Source organism: Gorilla gorilla, chromosome X, assembly GCF_029281585.2.
Source record: "Gorilla gorilla gorilla isolate KB3781 chromosome X, NHGRI_mGorGor1-v2.1_pri, whole genome shotgun sequence".
Taxonomy (NCBI): domain Eukaryota; kingdom Metazoa; phylum Chordata; class Mammalia; order Primates; family Hominidae; genus Gorilla; species Gorilla gorilla.
Genome location: NC_073247.2, coordinates 129,649,398 through 129,669,439, shown reverse-complemented (window position 1 = coordinate 129,669,439; position 20,042 = coordinate 129,649,398). Strand labels below are relative to the sequence as shown.

Here is a 20,042-nt window from a genome sequence, read left to right as displayed (position 1 = left end):
CCCGATTTTTTCAAAACATGTTCCTTTTTTTCATAATGAAAGTTGAGTATATGTACACTCAAACGTGTGTGGTATCATTCAGCTTTTGTTTGGGAAGTGTGGAGAAAGAGAGGAGTAGAAAAGCTATTAATATCTTTTGAATTCAATGCAGTATGAATACTTTGACTCTGTCTTAAAAAGCCAATGGAAAATGGCTTCTACCATCTTAAGTTTTTAATTTATTTCTCAAGGGTGGAAGGAAATACCTTGACAGATTTAGCCCTGAAATTCAAATGAGTATGAGAACAGGTGGTGAAATTTCTTCTCCACCTGCCATGCAACTTTATCACAAGAAATGTTTCATTTAGCAAATGCTGCTGCTAGCAGACACTTCTCTGTTTCAGAGCAGAAAAACAAATGGATGGAAAGTACTTTGAAGAAAGACTTTTTCTTGATTTTCTTTTTAAATTGTGAGTGTGAGTAATATGTATTTTATTTTCCTGGGGATTGGGTAGTGGATAGTCAGTGCCTTGATTAACCAACCTGTTTTGTTGTGTTGTTAAACCATTCATAGCTTTCTTGTTTTTGTTTTCATTTTGTTTTGTTATTGTTGTTGTTCCTGTATACCAACCCACTGACACCAACTTTAGTTAAGGTAATATTATTAATCTGGGAAACTTGAAATATCTATATTATACTTTTGACACTAACGCAAGAGACTTTCTTTTTTTTCTTTTCCTTTTTTTGAGACAGAGTTTCACTCTTTCACCCACGCTGGAGTGAAGTGGCACAGTCTCGGCTCACTGTACCCTCCGCCCCCCAGGTTCAAGTGATTCCCCTGCCTCAGCCTCCTAAGTAGCTAGGATTACAGGCACCTGCAACTGCGCGTGGCTGATTTTTGTGTTTTTAGTGGAGACGGGGTTTTACCATGTTGGCTGGGCTGGTCTCGAACTCCTGATCTCAGGTGATCCGCCCGCTTTGGCCTCCCAAAGTGCTGGGATTACAGGCGTGAGCCACCACGCCCAGCCTGGGACTTTCATTCTTTTGTTGCAGTGAAACTGAGTTTTTAGCATATATTGTTAGATTTAACCTTTTTTGGTAATGAAATGATGGCAGTTAAAGCACTATGAAACAAATGAGGGAACTAAATAGAAAAGTGTTGTTCATATACTTTTACCTTTCTAGCTTTTCTCTAATTCATTTCTTCTTTTTTCCCTTCAGAAATTACAAACAGTACAGGAAAGTGTAGAGAACAGTCTTTTATTCATAGCAGTATCAAGATGTTGCTTTTTATTTGATGTGAGCTAGACATTAATGTACCAGTGCATGAATTGGCACACATAACCTCTCTACCAAGAAAAGTTAAGTGTTTTTATTGTGTTTTCATGATGATAATCTCAAGAAGCACCAAAATGTTCCCTTTTCCTTGACAATGAAATTTGACCACACCTGGGTTTCTGTATAACATGAACTGCTATTTGCAATGATAGAAACCAAGAAATTGAGGCACACATTTTATAATTGATCAAGATGATATCTTATTTTTTAAACACAATGGTACTGGTTTCAGTGGATTGTCGTGGGATTTATTTAGGTGTGGAGATTGAGGAGCATTGGAAGATTATTTGTGGCTTTTGAGCCAAATGATGCGACTAAGAGATGCTTTTTCCTTCCTCATATAGCATTCCAACAAACATATTTACTATAATGAATTCTAAGAGTATATGGTTCTCTATAGAACGTCTACCAAATTAAACCTCTACAGAGGGATTCATTGAAGAAAACACATTTAAATCAGATCAGCAGAGCACTCTTGCTTTGGCCCACCTACCAGGACATAGATACCAGGACACAATTCTTCATTGTCATGTTGCTTGCTATTAAAAAAAAACCACATTTGTCCATTTAGTGAGTTTTAAATTTCCTTTGAAAAAATCCATTTGGATGAACAATTCTATGCAGACAGTAGTAGGAGTTTATGACATGTTTGCACTAGCAATTTTGAGAGTATATCTTGTACTCTGATAATTTTGCAGGTTTAAAGATAGAATCTTTGTGCATATTCTGGAATACTGATGAGGTTGAACATTTTTCTATCTGCTAACCATTTGCACCTTGATCTTTGTGAATTGTGTGCTCATATCACTTACATGTTTCCGTTCGGGTAATTTTAAATATGTGGACATTTCGAGGCAAGATTACAATGTTGGCAGCCCTTTGTTAACATATGACAATGGCTTAGGCTTTTTTTTCCTTTTGTCTTTAAATGCAGTGCAGAGAAATGCCACAGTCTGTGTGTGTTTGGTTTGACCACGTTTACAATGCTTTCAGTAAAATGATTAGACAGTGCCTCCATCTCTAAGCTAATACTCATCAAAAAAGTAGTTGTTTTCTTTGAGCAAGCACAGTTGAGTGATTCACGTACACTTTGTGAAAGATTGCTCTTGTGCTTTATGGTTGGTCATTGTTTCAAGAATAAGACGTCTGCTGTGGTGATTGGGTAGGCGAGGGGTGGCATGCAAGCAATATGCAGACTATAATATTGTAGGGAAAAGAGAGGTTTAATTTTTAGAAACAAAATTCGTTAATATAGTCTCTCCCATGAATAATCTTGTAGGGCTGGTGAAATGGGACTATTTAGACAGAATTTGCCAGATTCTAACTTAACATGTAAAAGTGGATCCAAATAACAACTGTTTTATGCAGATTTAGGAAATTATTATTCTTACATGAGCTTATGTAAAACAAAAGCTTTGCTGCATAATTTTCTTATAAACTTCAAAGCCATTATCTACTTTTTTACTCTTAGACTTGAGTTTTCAAATTGATGGGCCTGTGGAGAGCAGAGATATTCTGTTAGGTAGCCTTGGAAGAATTAGTGATAATTAATAATCCTGCTGTGTTTCATATTGCTAGCATTAGCTCATGGATTCAACCCTATGACTGGGAAATTATTTAAATCATGAAATTGCTTGAGAAAAATTTTCATGAGACAGTAAATTCCTCTATATTAGGATTTCTCACCTTTGGCACTTGACTTTTTTCCTAAGAACAGCTTTGACCTAGAGAACTGTCCTGTGTTTTGTAGGATGTTTAGCAGCATCCCCAGTTGTGACAGTGAAAAATGTCTGCAGACATTATGAATCATGGGGGTGGAAGGAGGGGCAAAATGCCTCCTGCTCCCCCTCCCCACATTGAGAATGACTTGTATGTATGTTGTATTTAACTATATGAGTTGAAAAAACATCAGATTAAAAACTGTTATTTTTTTTCTTGGAATTACTCAGATAATCATTCCTTTAAGCGTAGATTGATATAATTGTGGCTTGGGGTTTGCAGAGAAGTGTTACCTCCTTGCAATGTTGAAGAACAGTGCTCTTCACGTTCAATCAATAAACTTAATAAAGGGGAGATAGATGGGAATATTGAATCTGCTAAGAAGGTTAACATGGCATGTACTGTTACCAAAGCAGAAATTAGTAGGGAGTGTTTTGAATGTTAAAAAGTCAAAAGATACTGATAAAACATCATGAAAAAGATAATTTTAGTCCAGGCTTCTTCAGCTTTTGAAGTAATTAATTAAAAAGGCAAGCATATTATGTTGGCAAGAAAGGGCTGCATTTTCACTTTTTGCTTTCTGTTTTTAAGAGCAAGAGACAAATGACAAAGTAAACAAGTTGTTACTTGTAGTTTACTCAAAAAAGCAATTTCCAGGATATGTCATTGTGGCAATGTGAATTCAGCTTTACTCCTATCCCTTTTACATCTGCAGTTTTATAAGAATGATAATTGATGGTCATTTAAGCACTGCATAATAAAGAAATGTCTTTGGAATGATCTACAGAAAGAAGATTCTGTATTCATTGAGAGGACATATATTAAGTCTTTCGTGCTAGGCTCTGTGCAGGGAATACAGAAACTAATAAAACAGTCTGCTTGAATATCCTATTAATATAATCTGGATGAATAGACATTTTCTGGTTAGGGATAACAGTCACCATCAATCAATTTCTGACTTTTCCAATTGATTCTGTAATTTTAAACGTCTGTCCACAAAAGTTGTTTAAAATTGTGTGTGTGTGCTATATATCATAAATATAACTTAATTCTCTTTAAAGCTATCTCTGAAACTCTGGTGGAAGGCTATATCCATTTTCTTTTATGCTTTTTAAAATCTTAAATTATTCTCTTCTTTATTAAATATCTATCAGAATTGAATTAAACATGGTTATATATTATTAATTCATTTTTGGTTATACTATGGCTCTAATATCATTAAGAAGAATTGATGTCATCCTTAAGGCCAGAATTTTTGCTAATTATTGCAAGATTTAAAACCACTTGGTTGGTGTCATAATTCAAAAAGCAGAATCTTTAGTATAGTCTTTTTCTTGTTAAAACTGATCAACTTGGGGTTTTAGGTATGACAGGAAAAAAAGGTGAAACCTTTCTGATATTGGATAGCTCAGTTAGTTAGAAAAGCAAATAATTCAAAATTGAGGAAATTACAGAAAAAATGAAGAGTTCCAGCACTTGAAAATCTGCTCTCCTTCTTTTTTCCTAATGTCTATTTTAGCAGTCTTTTTAGCAGTCTGTATCATGAATGCAGAACCAAATTCATGAGCCATGGGCTCCCCACTCTTAGGCAGGTGATCCAGAGATTATTTTAGCAATGTATACCTATGGAGAAACACAAGATCTCTTCTAAGGAATGATGAAAGGTTATTAATAATGGCACATTTTTAGTATAACCTAACTGAGATTTTTAAACTATCAAATGTATTGTCATATTCTCTTTGCAACTAAGTGACCTATTGACTAAGGTTCTCCTACTCTTACTTATGCCCCTTGAAAATATTATTGCTGCAATACATGCAAATACAGAATTGCCTGTATTTATATTTTTAGTATTCATTTCTTTGAAAAGATGGAAATGTGACTAGATTGTAGCTATTAAACAATCCCAAACTGGTAAGTGAGAGATACTGCTAGAAAAAGAAATTATTTCATGTGAAAAATTTTGTTCAGTTGGGGTTGATTAGAACTATTACTAATAACAGAAGATAAAGTAATGCATTAATATATAACAATTAATCTTTTACTTTTATTAATGGGGGTTTGGAGTGGGAATCAGACTAGACCTAGATTCAAACTCTGGGCCAACCACTTTAATAAGTGGTTTCTGACCCTTCTTTAGTCTGTGTATAAAATTATTGGCAAGTACCTGCTATATAATGACTATTCAATAAATGGTAGCTATCATTTTTATCTTTTCAAAATTAGGTGTTCCAAATTAATTTTAACTATATGCAGCATAATTTGATGGCATTGCTATCTAAATAGTAACATATCAACAGTAATTACAGTGGCCTTTAAAAACTCTGTGACTATAATTTTGAACCACCTTTTAAGTTGATTTCTCAGTTATCATCTGTATATTCTGTACTTGGAAACCATTTTACAAATATACATTTCTTCTAAGATAAAGAGTGGTACAAGCATATAATATAGTGAAACAATATTCACCATATTGCATGGTCATATGATTGCAATAGTGACTGATTATTTTTCTAAATAATCTCATTGTAAATTGTACAAGTTTTAATTTCCCCTTCTTTCTTATGTAAAAAAACTTTCAGATCTCTCGTGGAAGAGGAAGACCAACACATGAAATTGTCCCTTGGAGGCAGCGAAATGGGCCTCTCATCCCATTTGCAGTCTTCCAAGGCAGGACCTACACGCATCTTTACCAGCAATACCCACAGTTCTGTGGTGTTACAGGTAATTTAAGCTGTCTCTTTGGTAGTGTTTACATAGCTTTAAAAAACCCACCATGGATTTTGTGATGCAGGATGTCAGTAGTGGAGGAGGTTGTGGGTGTGTATGTGTGAATAGGAAATGTGTGGTAACTATTTTTTGCTCAGTTTTGCTGTGAACCCAAAATGGCTCCAAAAAATGAAGTTTATTAAGTAAAGAAACAAAAGACAAAAACTAACCAGGAGAGAAATCTTGATGGAGGAATGCACACATTCCTGAGGTTAAAAAATCCTCAGAATCAATTTTTTGTTTGGTTTGTATAAAGGACATTTTGCCAGTATGCCACTTTCTTACAGAATACCATATCTGATTTCATTCCATAGCAATCAAAGTAAGTATTACAAGGTCCCTACACTGAATTTTCCTAGTTCCTCATTCACAGCCTGTTTTACTATCATCTTTGTAATGGTTCTAAAGATTATATTCATTTGGTGTCCCAACTCGCATTGGTAGTAGTAACTGTGGGAGTAGAGGTTAGGACTGCTGGATGCAAACCCTCTGATACATGTAATAAGTAATAACTAAAATAAAAGCAGGGGACAGAAACACAGTAGAAAGCCAAAAGAACATGAAACACAGCAATCTGGAGCTATTTAGCACAGGGATTAGAAGCCTAAGTACTTCTGACCTTTGTGGACATTTTCTGACTTCTGTGAGCATTGCTGAATTAGAGAGCAATATGATACTGGATGTCCATTAATGTCTTCTAAAGATAGTTAAATTATATCGGTCCTCTTACTACCCTTAATAAGATAAGGAAAATTTGCCTTTCTAAATGCATATTTAAAAGAAATCTCCCCAGATGGATTTCATGCATATCCCTGATCAAGAACCATTATAGTAAAGCTGTATATAGAATATAATATAATGAGGGACAAGGTTTATACTTGCCGTGCATCCTCTGTGTTTAAATGTAATTTCACCGGATTTCATTTTCCTTATCTCCAAAATGTGACTCTTGACTAGCATACCTCTAAATTTCCTGCTAGTTTCAATCTTTGAATTCAGTAAAATCCCATTTCCCCAGTATTTCCGTTTCTAATTGGAGCTGAGGTCTATCTAAGGTTCATTGTCCTGTGGGTATCATCAATAGATATGTGAGTCAGGAACGAAAATCTTTCCATCTCCTGGCATCTTAAAGCTGTGTAGGGAAAAGGGAAGATGGCCGAATAGAACAGCTCTGGTCTGCAGCTCCCGGCAAGATCAACGCAGAAGGTGGGTGATTTCTGCATTTCCAACTGAGCCCCCACTGGTGATACCCAGGCAAACAGGGTCTGGAGTGGACCTCTAGCACCTCTAGCAGATCTGCAGCAGAGGGGCCTGACTGTTAGAAGGAAAGCTAACAAACAAGAAAGGAATAGCATCAAGAACAACAAAAATGGCATCCACACAGAAACCGCATCTGAAGGTCACCAACATTAAAGACCAAAGGTAGATAAATCCACAAAGATGAGGAAAAACTAATACAAAAAGGCTGAAAATTCCAAACACCAGAACACCTCTTCTTCTCCAAAGGATCACAACTCCTCGCCAGCAAAGGAACAAAACTGGACAGAGAATGAGTTTGACAAACTGACAGAAGTAGGCTTCAGAAGGTAGGTAACAGCAAACTCCTCCGAGCTAAAGGAGCATGTTCTAACCCAATGTAAGGAAGCTAAGAACCTTGAAAAAAATTATAGGAATTGCTAACTAGAATAACCAGTTTAGAGAAGAACATAAATGACCTGATGGAGCTGAAAAACACAGCATGAGAACTTCATGAAGCATACAAAAGTATCAATAGCCAAATCAATCAAGCAGAAGAAAGGATATCAGAGATTGAAGATCAACTTAATGAAATAAAGCAAGAAGACAAGATCAAAGAAAAAAGAATGAAAAGAAACGAACAAAGCCTCCAAGAAATATGGGACTATATGAAAAGACCAAACCTAAGTTAGATTGGTGTACCTGAAAGTGATGGGGAGAATGGAACAAAGTTGGAAAATACTCTTCAGGGTATTCTCCAGGAGAACTTCCCCAACCTAGCAAGAGAGGCCAACATTCAAATTCAGGAAATACAGAGAATGCCACAAAGATACTCCTCAAGAAGAGCAACCCCAAAACACATAATAGTCAGATTCAGCAAGGTTGAAATGAAGGAAAAAATGTTAAGGGAAGCTGGAGAGAAAGGTCGGGTTACCTACAAAGGGAAGCCCATTAGACTAACATCAAATCTCTCTGCAGAAACCCTACAAGGCAGAAGAGAGTGGGGACCAATATTCAACATTCTTAAGCAAAAGAATTTTCAACCCAGAATTTCATATCCAGCCAAACTAAGCTTCATAAACAAAGGATAAATAAAATCCTTTACAGACAAGAAGATGCTGAGAGATTTTGTCACTACCAGGCCTGCCTTATAAGAGCTCCTGAAGGAAGCACTAAATATGGAAAGAAAAAACTGGTACCAACCACTGCAAAAACATACCAAATTGTAAAGATCATTGACACTATGAAGAAACTGCATCAATAAAGGGGCAAAATAACTAGCTAGCATCATAATGACAGGATCAAATTCACACATAACAATATTAACCTTAAATGTAAATATGCTAAATGCCCCAATTAAAAGACACAGACTGGCAAATTGGATAGAGTCAAGGCCCATCGGTGTGCTGTATTCAGGAGACCCATCTCACATGCAAAGACACACATAGGCTCAAAATAAAGGGATGGAAGAATATTTACCAAGCAAATGGAAAACAAAAAACAAGCATGGGTTGCAATCCTAGTTTCTGATAAAACAGACTTTAAACCAACAAAGATAAAAAAAGACAAAGAAGGGCATTTCATAATGGTAAAGGGATCAATGCAACAAGAAGAGGTAACTATCCTAAATATATATGCACCCACTACAGGAGCACCCAGATTCATTAAGCAAGTTCGTAGAAATCTACAAAGAGACTTAGACTCCCACACAATAAGAGTTGGAGATTTTGTCACCCCACTGACAATATTAGACAGATTAATGAGACAGAAAATTAACAAGGATATTCAGGACTTGAACTCAGCTCTAGACCAAGCAGACCTAATAGATAGCTACAGAACTCTCCATCCCAAATGAACAGAATATACATTCTTCTCAGCACCACATTACACTTATTGTAAAACTGACCACATAATTGGAAGTAAAACACTCCTCAGTAAATGTAAAAGAACAGAAATCATAGCAGTCTCTGAAACCACAGTGCAATCAAATTAGAACTCAGGATTAAGAAACTCACTCAAAACCATACAAATATAGGGAAACTGAACAACCTGCTCCTGAATGACTACCGGGTATATAACGAAATTAAGGCAGAAATAAATAAGTTCTTTGAAACCAATGAGAACAAAGACACAACATACCAGAATCTCTGGGACACAGCTAAAGCAGTGTTTAGGGAGAAATTTATAGCACTAAATCCCGGTAGGAGAAAGCAGGAAAGCTAAAATAGACACCCTAACATCACAATGAAAAGAACTAGAGAAGCAAGAGCAAACAAATTCAAAAGCTAGCAGACGACAAGAAATAACTAAGATCAGAGTAGAACTGAAGGAGATAGAGACACGAGGAACACTTCAATATCTCAGTGAATCCAGGAGCTGGTTTTTTGAAAAGATCAACAAAATAGATAGACTGCTAGCCAGATTAATGAAGAAAAAATAGAGAAGAATCAAATAGACACAATAAGAAATGATAAAGGGGATGTCACCACTGATCCCACAGAAAGAGACTACCATCAGAGAATACTACAAACACCTCTATGCAAATAAACTAGAAAATCTAGAAGAAATGGGTAAATTCCTAGACACATACACCCTCCCAAGACTAAACTAGAAAGAAGTCGAATCGCTGAATAGACCAATAACAAGTTCTGAAATTGAGGCAGTAATTAATAGCCTACCAACCAAAAAAGGCCCAGGACCAGACGGATTCACAGCCAAATTCTACCAGAGGTACAAAGAAGAGCTGATACCATTCCTTCTGAAACTATTCCAAACAATAGAAAAAGATGGAATATTCCTTAACTCTTTTTATGAGGCCAGCATCATCCTGATACCAAAACCTGGCAGAGACAACAAAAAAAAGAAAATTTCAGGCCAATATCGCTGATCAACATAGATGCAAAAATCCTCGATAAAATATAATCCATCACATAAACAGAACAAATGACAAAAACCACATGATTTTCTCAATAGATGCAGAAAAGGCCTTTGACAAAATTCAACACAACTTCATCCTAAAAACTCTCAATAAACTAGGTATTGATGTAAAGTATCTCAAAATAATAAGTGTTATGACAAACCCACAGCCAATATCATACTGAATGGGCCAAAACTGGAAGCATTCTCTTTGAAAACTGGCACAAGACAAGGATGCCATCTCTCACCACTCCTATTCATCATAGTATTGGAAGTTCTGGCCAGGGCAATCAGGCAAGAGAAAGAAATAAAGTTTATTCAAATAGGAAGAGAGGAAGTTAAATTGTCTCTGTTTGCAGATGACATGATTGTATATTTAGAAAATCCCATCATCTCAGCCCAAAATCTCCTTAAGCTGATAAGCAACTTCAGCAAAGTCTCAGGATACAAAATCAATGTGCACAAATCACAAGCATTCCTATACACCAATAATAGACAAACAGCCAAATCATGAGTGAATTCCCATTCACAATTGCTACAAAGAGAATAAAATACCTAGGAATCCAACTTACAAGCGATGTGAAGGACCTCTTCAAGAACTACAAACCACTGCTCAAGGAAGTAAGAGAGGACACAAACAAATGGAAAAACATTCCATGCTCATGGATAGGAAGAATCAGTATTGTGAAAATGGACATACTGCCCAACGTAATTTATAGATTCAATGCTATCCCCATCAAGCTACCATTGACTTTCTTCCCAGAATTAGAAAAAAGCTACTTTAAATTTCATATGGAACCAAAAAAGAGCCCGTGTAGCCAAGACAATCCTAAGCAAAAAGAACAAAGCTGGAGGCATCCCACTACCTGACTTCAAACTATACTACAAGGCTACAGTAACCAAAACAGCATGGTACTGGTACCAAAACAGATATATAGACAAATGGAACAGAACAGAGGCCTCAGAAGTAATGCCACACATCTACAACCATCTGGTCTTTGCCCAACCTGACAAAAACAAGCAATGGGGAAAGGATTCCTTATTTAATAAATGCTTTTGGGAAAACTGGCTAGCCATATGCAGAAAACTGAAACTGGACCCCTTCCTTACACCTTATACAAAAATTAACTCAAGATGGATTCAAGACTTAAACATAAGACCTAAAACCATAAAAACCCTGGAAGAAAACCTAGGCAATACCATTCAGGACACAGGCATCGGCAGAGAGTTGATGACTAACACACCAAAAGCAATGGCAACAAAAGCCAAAACTGACAAATGGGATCTAATTAAACTAAAGAACTTCTGCACACCAAAAGAAACTATCATCAGAGTGTACAGGAATCCTACAGAATGGGAGAAAATTTTTGCAATCTGTCCATCATACAAAGGGCTAATATCCAGAATCTACAAAGAACTTAAACAAATTTACAAGAAAAAACAAACCACCCCATCAAAAAGTGTGCGAAGGATATGAACAGACACTTCTCAAAAGAACACATTTATGCGTCCAACAAATATATGAAAAAAAAGCTCATGATTACTGGTCATTAGAGAAATGCAAATCAAAACCACAAGGAGATACCATCTCATGCCAGTTAGAATGGTGATCATTAAAAAGCCAGGAAACAACAAATGCTGGAGAGGATGTGGAGAAATAGAAACACGTTTACTCTGTTGGTGGGTGTATAAATTAGTTCAACCACTGTGGAAGACAGTGTGGTGATTCATCAAGGATCTAGAACCAGAAATACCATTTGACCCACAATCCCATTACTGGGCATATACCCAAAGGATTTATAAATCATTCTACTGTTAAGACACATGCACACGTATGTTTATTGCAGCACTGTTCACAATAGCAAAGACTTGTAACCAACCCAAATGCCCATCAATGATAGACTGGATAAACAAAATGTGGCACATACACACCATGGAATACTATGTAGCCATTAAAAGGATGAGTTCATGTCCTTTGCAGGGACATGCATGAAGCTGGAAACCATCATTGCCAGCAAAGTAACACAAGAAAAGAAAACCAAACACCAGATGTTCTCACTCATAAGTGGGAGGTGAACAATGAGAACACATGGACACAGGGAGGAGAACGTCACACACCAGGGCCTTTCAGGGGGTGGGGGGCTAGGGGAGGCACAGCATTAGGAGAAATACCTAATGTAGATGATGGGTTGATGGGTGCAGCAAGCCACCATGGCACGTGTATACCTATGTGACAAACCTGCATGTTCTGCACATGTATCCCAGAACTTTAAGTATAAAAAAAAAATAAATCCCTCTAATCCTGTAATATATGAAAACGAGTCTTTGGCTATTTTTGTTTGTTATACATCTGAGGATAGATTTTTAAGGTGCTCAAAAAAAAGCCGTGTAAATGGTTTACTTGTTGATTTTTCAAGTTATGGGAAGAGAGAATAAGGGGTCAAACAGATAGGAAAAGTATGTGAGGAAGAAGTGTTTTTGGTATACTAAAGTGCTCTCGCTAAATAAAAATAAGAAATACCTCACTACTATACTCCTACCTTATGTAATGCCCATAGTAGTCATGAGTTAAAGCCAATTATTGTGGTCCTGCTAATTTTTAAAATTTACTAGAAACCAAACAATGATTGCCACTGTAGTGCAGTGAGAGATATTTAAAGCAATGGTTCTCAAATTTTAGTGCATGTCAGAATCATCAGGAGGGCTTGTTAAAACACTGAACGCTAGGTCCCAAACCAGAATTTTTTAATAAAAAACTCTGGGGATAAGGCCCAGGAATTTGCATTTCTAACAAGTTTCTAGATGATGCTGCAGATCAAGGAACATAGTTTTAAGACCATTGTTCTAGAGGTGGGACCTTCTTCCACCGAGTCATGGCCTTTTCTTTTCTCCCTATATATTTTATGGAGGTTATAAATTATTGTTACAATGGATAAACATTAGAGATAACTTAAATATCTATCAGTAGGTGAATCGTTGCATGAAATATGTTGCACCAAAACTATGCAATGCTGTGCAGTCACCAAAAAGAGTAATATCTGTACATATTGAATGGAAAGAATATAAGATACTAAAAAAAGTAACAGGGAAAATGTGATACATCCATACAATGTAATATGATCCAGCTATTTTAAAAGATGAAGTACTAATACATGCTATCATATGGATGAACTTTGAAAACATTGTGCTAATTGAAAGAGGCTAGTCACCAAAGTCCGTGTTTTATGTGATTTCATGTTTTATGTGATTCCATTTGTATGAAATGTCCAGAATAAAGAAATCTATAGAGATGTAAAGTAGACTATTGGTTGCTTACAGCTAGGGAAATTGGGGGGATATGAGAGTGAAAGCTAAAGGTACAGGGTTTCTTTTTGCAGTGATAAAAATATTCTAAAGTTGACTCTGGATATCATTGCATATATCTGTGAATATACTAAAACCATTGATTTGTGCACTTTAAATGGGTAAATTGTATGGTATTCATATTGTATCTCAATAAAGCTATTAAAAATGTAACAAGGCAATATGTATTGTATAATCCTTTTTATCAGTAGAAACATTATACAATATGTATACATATGAATGTGAGTGCATAGCAAATGGTATGGAAACACTAGGAAAGCTGAGGAATAATGTCATCTTTTGCTCTGTAAAATCCTACAATGTTTAATTTTTATTTACAATGGAAATATTTTTCTGCATAACCTCTGTAATAAAAAAATATATAACAGCTGACAAAACAAGTGTAACTGGGTCTCAGAGCCCTTAGCTCTGCCATGCCTTAGCTCATTGGTCCAGGCTGAGAAAGAACAGTGATGTGAAAGTAACCTGAAATTTTGTGTTACTTGAAGATAATTTTTCTTCAACTGATTTTTTATGTTGTTACAATATTTCTTGTGGTAGCATAGAGATACCACTCTCTGTTGCTATTAAAACCCTTCTATGCTCTATTTAAAAGTCTATTAAAAATTATGTTTTCACAAATTGAGATTTTTAAGGCCAAGCACTAACAGGGAACATTTTTGTATCAATCTTAGGTGTGTTGTTGTCAAGAGAACAAGCTAGAGAAGTGTTTAATGTGTAAATGTTATCATTGTTTTAAAATTAGCAATAACACATACTCCAGCTTCAAAAGGCATTGAAAGTAGCTGTCAGGGGAACTGATCCATGGGGAGAAACTGTTGTAATAAGCCTCACTCTGCAGGATTACCCACTACCAAATTGTAGTGAGAAGGACATGGGTTTCAGCCAAAACTAGAATTCTAATCGTGCCCCTTATTAGCTAGTTATGTGACTTTGGGAATGTCATTTATACTCTCTGGCCCAGCTTTTTTTATTTGTAATCTGGGTAAGAGATTTGAGGATTAAGTGTCACAATTTATGGAAATAAGGTGCATAATAAATATTCATTTATTTTCCTTCCACTTGAGGTAAATGGAGAAGGTCTCACAGGGAATAGAGCTGATCAGAAGTTATGGGTATACCACAGGGAACTCCTGAGCCCCTGGGTCATTAATGGACCAGGCTCTGGCTATGGGATGTGGTTCCTCTCAGACTAGGGTCTTTCCTCTTTCTCTTTAAGTCTCACCTAGACAGAGCAGAGCAGTGAGGGTAGGAGTCATGGTGTCCCCCACTGGATAAGATTGGGCAGATGGATGAGGCCACTTATTTTCTGCCATGACTATTGAAGAAAACAGAAAATAGTTAATGAATTAAATGATTATGTATTAATATGTGATTATATAATAAAAAAAGAAGTTATGGGTATACCGAATAAGGTATCCATCTGGTTGGCTTGAGCAGGCGGTTGGCTTGAGCAGGTCTAGCAGGTTACTCATCTCCATTAAATGGCTTCAGCAAACTAGGCTGTCAAAGAAAATTCCTAGAAAGTCATTTGATACCTAACAGGCTTGGATTCCTAGAATCTTGAACAAGTTCCAGGATAATCCATGACTGAGTTAGCAGGGCAAATGACTTACTCAAGTAAGAAAGATTAACTAAGGTTAGCTTAAGTAGTGATTGGTAAAATCAAGGATTATTTCATTTCCCTCACTCCTTGGCTACTACTACATCTGTGGTTATTTCTCATGGAAACCTTCTATTCTTTCACTTCTCCCTATTATTCCAGGTTGTCAGCATCTTTCTCTTACTGTCCTATCATATGGTAATTCACTGAATGATAACTTTCCTAGCACGTTCAGTTTTTAAAATAATAGCTTTATTGAGATATGATTCACATACCATATAATTCACCCATTTATTGTGCAAATCAATGGCTTTTAGTATATTCACAGGATTGTGCAACTGTCACCACAATCAATTGTAGAACATTATAATCACCTCAAAAAGAAGCCCATATTTGTTAGCAGTCACTCCCCAGTTGCCCCCAACTCTTTTCTCAGTATGGCAACTGATTGGTTTGGCTCTGTGTCCCTACCTAAATCTCGTGTCAAATTGTAATCCCCAGTGTTGGAGGAGGGGCTTGGTGGGAGGCAATTGGATCATGAGGGTGGATTTCCCTTTTGCTGTTCTCGTGATAGTGAGTGAGTTCTCAAGAGATCTAGTTGTTTGAAAGTGTGTAGCACCTCCCCCTTCACTCTCTTCCTCCTGTTCTCACCATGTCAGATACACCTGTTTCACCTTCCGCCATGGTTGTACGTTTTCTGAGGCTTCCGCAGCCATGCTTCCTGTATAGCCTGTGGAATGATGAGCCGATTAAACTTCTTTTCTTTGTAAATGACCAGTTCCAGGTATTTCTTTATAGCAGTGTGAGAATGGATTAATACAGCAACCATTTATCTTTTCTCTGTTTCTGTAGATCTGTCTATTCTGAGCATTTCATATAGATGGAATCATACAATATGTGGTCTTTTGTGACTAGTTTCTATTACTTACCATAATGTTTTCAAGGTTCGTCTATATTGTGGCATATAACATGCTTCCTTCCTTTCTGTGTTCAAATAATATTCCATTGTGTAGGTATTTTGTTTATCTATCCATTCATTGATAAGCATTTTTTTCATACATTTTGGCTTTTATGAATAAAAGCTATGAATATTCATGTGTAAATGTCTGTGAGGACATGTTTTCATTTCTTTTTGGTATATACCTTAGAGTGGAATTACTGGATCCTATGGTAATTCTGTCTAATTTTTTGAAGAACTGCCAGTGTTTTCCAAAGTATCTGCACCATTTTATTTTCACACTGGCAGTGCATGAGGGTTTTAATTTCTCCACATTCTTACCAGCATTTATTAACTGTCTTTTTAAAATTATTATAGCCATCCCTGTAGGTGTGAAGTAGTTTTGATTTGCATTTCTCTGATTGCTAATCATGTTGAATATCTTTTTTTTTATGCTTATGGCCATTTGTATGTGATTCTGGAAGAAAAAAAAATCTTATTCTTGTTCTGTGCCAAGTCACCAGGAAAGAAGAAAACAAACCAAAACAAACAGAAAAAGAAATCCTTTACCCATTTTTCAGTTGGGTTGTTTATCTTTTTATTACTCAGTAGTAAGGGTTCATACACATATATATGTTATATTACATATATGTGTATATATATATTTTACATATATATGTATTCTAGGTACAGATCCCTTATCTGATACATGATTTACAAGCATTTTCTCCAAGCACCTTCAGCTTTATGGTCCCTTCTTGTTCTGCTAATTGCTTTGCCAATCTCCAATTCTTTATCCATTCAGCCATATAATCTTTGCTTCTGTATTATCTTGGCAAAGTTAGTAGGAGAGAGGGTCAAGGAAAATGCCTAGAAGGGTTTGGATTTTTCACTATTCCCTAAACATATATTGTGTGTTCATATGCCAGTGCATTTGTACACATGACCTCTCCCTGGAATGCCCTTACTTCACTTTTCCTGTCTGATAAACCTCAATTTATTTATAATGACCTTTCTTTCTTTTTAAAAATTATTTATTTTTAGTTTAGATTCAGGGGGACGTGTGCAAATTTGTTACATGGGTATACTGTGTGATGCTGAGGTTTGGGCTTCTAATGATTCCATTGCCCAAGTAGTGAACATAGTACCCAATAGGTAGTTTTTCAGCCCTTCTCCCATTCTCCCTTCCTCCTTTTAGAATCCCAGTGTTTATTATTTCCATTTTTGTGTCCATGTGTACCCAATGTTTAGCTCCTACTTATAAGTGAGAACATATAGATATTTTAGTTTCTGTTTCTGCCTTAATTTGCTTGGGATAATGGCCCCCAGCAGTATCCATGTTGCTGCAGAGGACATGATTTCATTGTTTTTTATGGCTGTATAGTATTCCATGGTGTATATGATCCATCTTAAATGGATGGTACCTCCTCTGTTAAACTTTTCTTGACCCAAGCAGAGTTAGTAGCTTCTTCTATTCATACATTTTATCTGTTATAAATATCACCTATCAGTGAGCTCCTCAAGGTCTAGGATCTAAGTTGTTGTTTCTGTATGCCTATGATCAGTACATGATGCTGCTTAATAAATGTCCACCTTTTGTATTATTAGCATACTAGTTATCATTAAAAGAGATGCTACTTTGCTATAAAGAAGCTTTTTAGTTTGATGTACTCCCATTTGTCTGTTTGCTTTTGTTGCTTCTGCTTTTGAGGACCTATTAAAAAAATCCTTGCCCAGCCTAATTTCATGAACATTTATCCTGTATTTTCTTCTAGTAGTTTCAAAGTTTTGGATTTTACTTTTAAGTATTTAACCTATTTATAGTTGGTTTTTGTGTGTGGTGAGAGACTAGTTTCATTCTTCCATATGTGGATATCCAGTTTTCCTGGCACCATTTATTGAATAGACTGTCCTTTCCTCATGTGTGTTCTTGGCACCTTTATTAAAAAAATCACTTGGCTGTGAATACATGGATTTATTTCTGGGTTCTCTGTTCTGTCCCATTGGCCTGTGGGTCTGTTTTTATGCCAGAACCAGGCTGTTTTGTTTACTATAGCTTTGTAGGATATTTTGAAACCAGACAGTGTAATGACATCAATTTTTTTATTTTTGCTCATGATTGCTTTGGCTCTTCAGGCTCTTTTGCATTTCCAAATGAAGAGACAACCTACAGAATGGGAGAAAGTACTTGCAAACTATGCATCTGATAAGAAGTTAATATCCAAAATGTATAAGGAACTCAACAGCAAAAAAAAAACAACATAAATTATCCAATTAAAAATGAGCAAAAGACCTGAATAGACATTTCATTTCTCAAAATAAGACATACAAATGGCCAACAGATATATGGAAAATTACACAACAACACTAATTATCAGAGAAATGCAAATCAGAACCACAATGCAAAATCATCTCATCCCAGTTAGAATGGTTATTATAAAAAAGACAAAATATAACAAATTCTGGTGATGATGTGGAGAAAAGGGAACTCTTAAATACTGTTGGTGGAAATGTAAATTAGTACAGCAATGATAAAAAATAGTATGGAAGTTCCCAAAAAACTAATAATGGAACTACCATATGATCCAGCAATCCCATTACTGGGTATATATCCAAAGGAAATCAGCATGTTGGAGAGACATTGGCACATTCATGTTTATTGCAGTAGTGTTCACAATAGCTAAGACGTAGAATTAAACTAAATGCTTGTCTACAAATGAATGGATAAAGAAAAAAATTTTATATCTCCATCTATATATAAATGTGATACAGATAGATAGATACAATGGAATACCATTAAGGAATAAAGTAGAATGAAATCCTGTAATTTGTGGCAGTATGGATGAACCTGGAAGACATTATGTTAAGTGAAATAAATCAGGCAATGAAAGAGAAATACTGCATGTTCTCACTCATATTTGGAATCTAAAAACGTTAATCTCATAGAAGTAGGGTAAAATAGTGGTTACCAGAGACTGGGGAGGGTAGGGGAGAGGAGAGGACTGGGAAAGATTGGTCAATGAGTACAAAGTTACAGTTAGGAAGAATAAATTTTGGTTTTCTGTTACACAGTAGGGTGACTATAGTAAATAACAATGTAATATATATTTCAAGAAAGCTACAAGAGAAGATTTTGAATGTTATTGCCACAAAGCCACAAAGAAATGATAAACATTTCAGATGATGGATATAATAATTACCCTGATTTGATCATTATACTATGTATACATGCATTGAAACATCACATTGTACCCCATAAATATGTACAATTATTATGTCAATTATAATTAAAAATTAAATTTTAGTAAGAAATAATACATATAAAGAGCTTAGCCCTGGGATAGAGAAAGTACTCAGTATCTTTTTAATGCTATTATTGATGTTGTTTGTGAAATAAATTAATTTGGATGGCAGCTTATAAATCACTTTCATATATACTTTCATCATTGATACTTGAAAAAAATGCTATGAGGTACAAAAGGCAAGAATTGTTATCTCCATTTTATAGATAAGGACGCTGAAGCTCAGGGAGATTAGGAGGCTTGCCCAAGTTCACATAGCCAGTAAGTGATAAATACTGAGATTTGATGATGGTGTAGTTTTGTATTTTTATTTCTACTAGTCTTGCTCTAGATTGTCTTACCTTTTAAAATACAATGTCTATAAATATTGTGTTCATTAACTATAAATGTAAAAACATGTATTAGCAAAGGCTAAAAGATAGTTTGGAATGAATGATATAATAAATATTTTATTCTTGATAGAAACAGCAGAATTACACAGAATGTCTTCTTGCTGGCTTGCCTTTCTTCCGTTCACCTACTGAAAAGAAAAAAAAAATCAGGGAGAAAAATGTTAACTGCCAGTTGAAAACATCCCTTTCATCCTTAAGACCTGGAGGCCATAACGAGGGTATCATGCTTCAGCTGGTGGCAGTGTATATTAATTACAGAATACTTAGGTATATGGAAATAAATCATTTCCTGATTACTGGCGATACTCAAACCTATAAAGGTGGAAAATGCCTCGTTACTCTGGCTATGTGGGCCTCTAGTTGACATTTTCTCATTTTAAGATTGGTGCCTATTGGACTGCTCTTTTTGTGTTTTCCTCACTTATAGCTATTTACTTTCTTTCTTCATTTTTAGTTCTAAAGTCAATGTAGGATATCATTTTATAGTC

General features: G+C 35.7%; 1 protein-coding gene across 11 annotated transcripts in view; it reads left to right on the top strand.

Annotated features, from left to right (window-relative positions):
- Window positions 1-20,042, top strand: part of KLHL13 (kelch like family member 13) — a 410,214-nt gene that overhangs the window by 357,043 nt on the left and 33,129 nt on the right. For all 11 annotated transcript variants that reach the window (XM_055376218.1, XM_055376216.1, XM_055376217.1 and 8 more), the window contains one exon: window positions 5,619-5,760. In XM_055376218.1, the coding sequence (XP_055232193.1) occupies window positions 5,619-5,760 (142 nt within the window). The remainder of the gene's footprint in view (window positions 1-5,618; window positions 5,761-20,042) is intronic.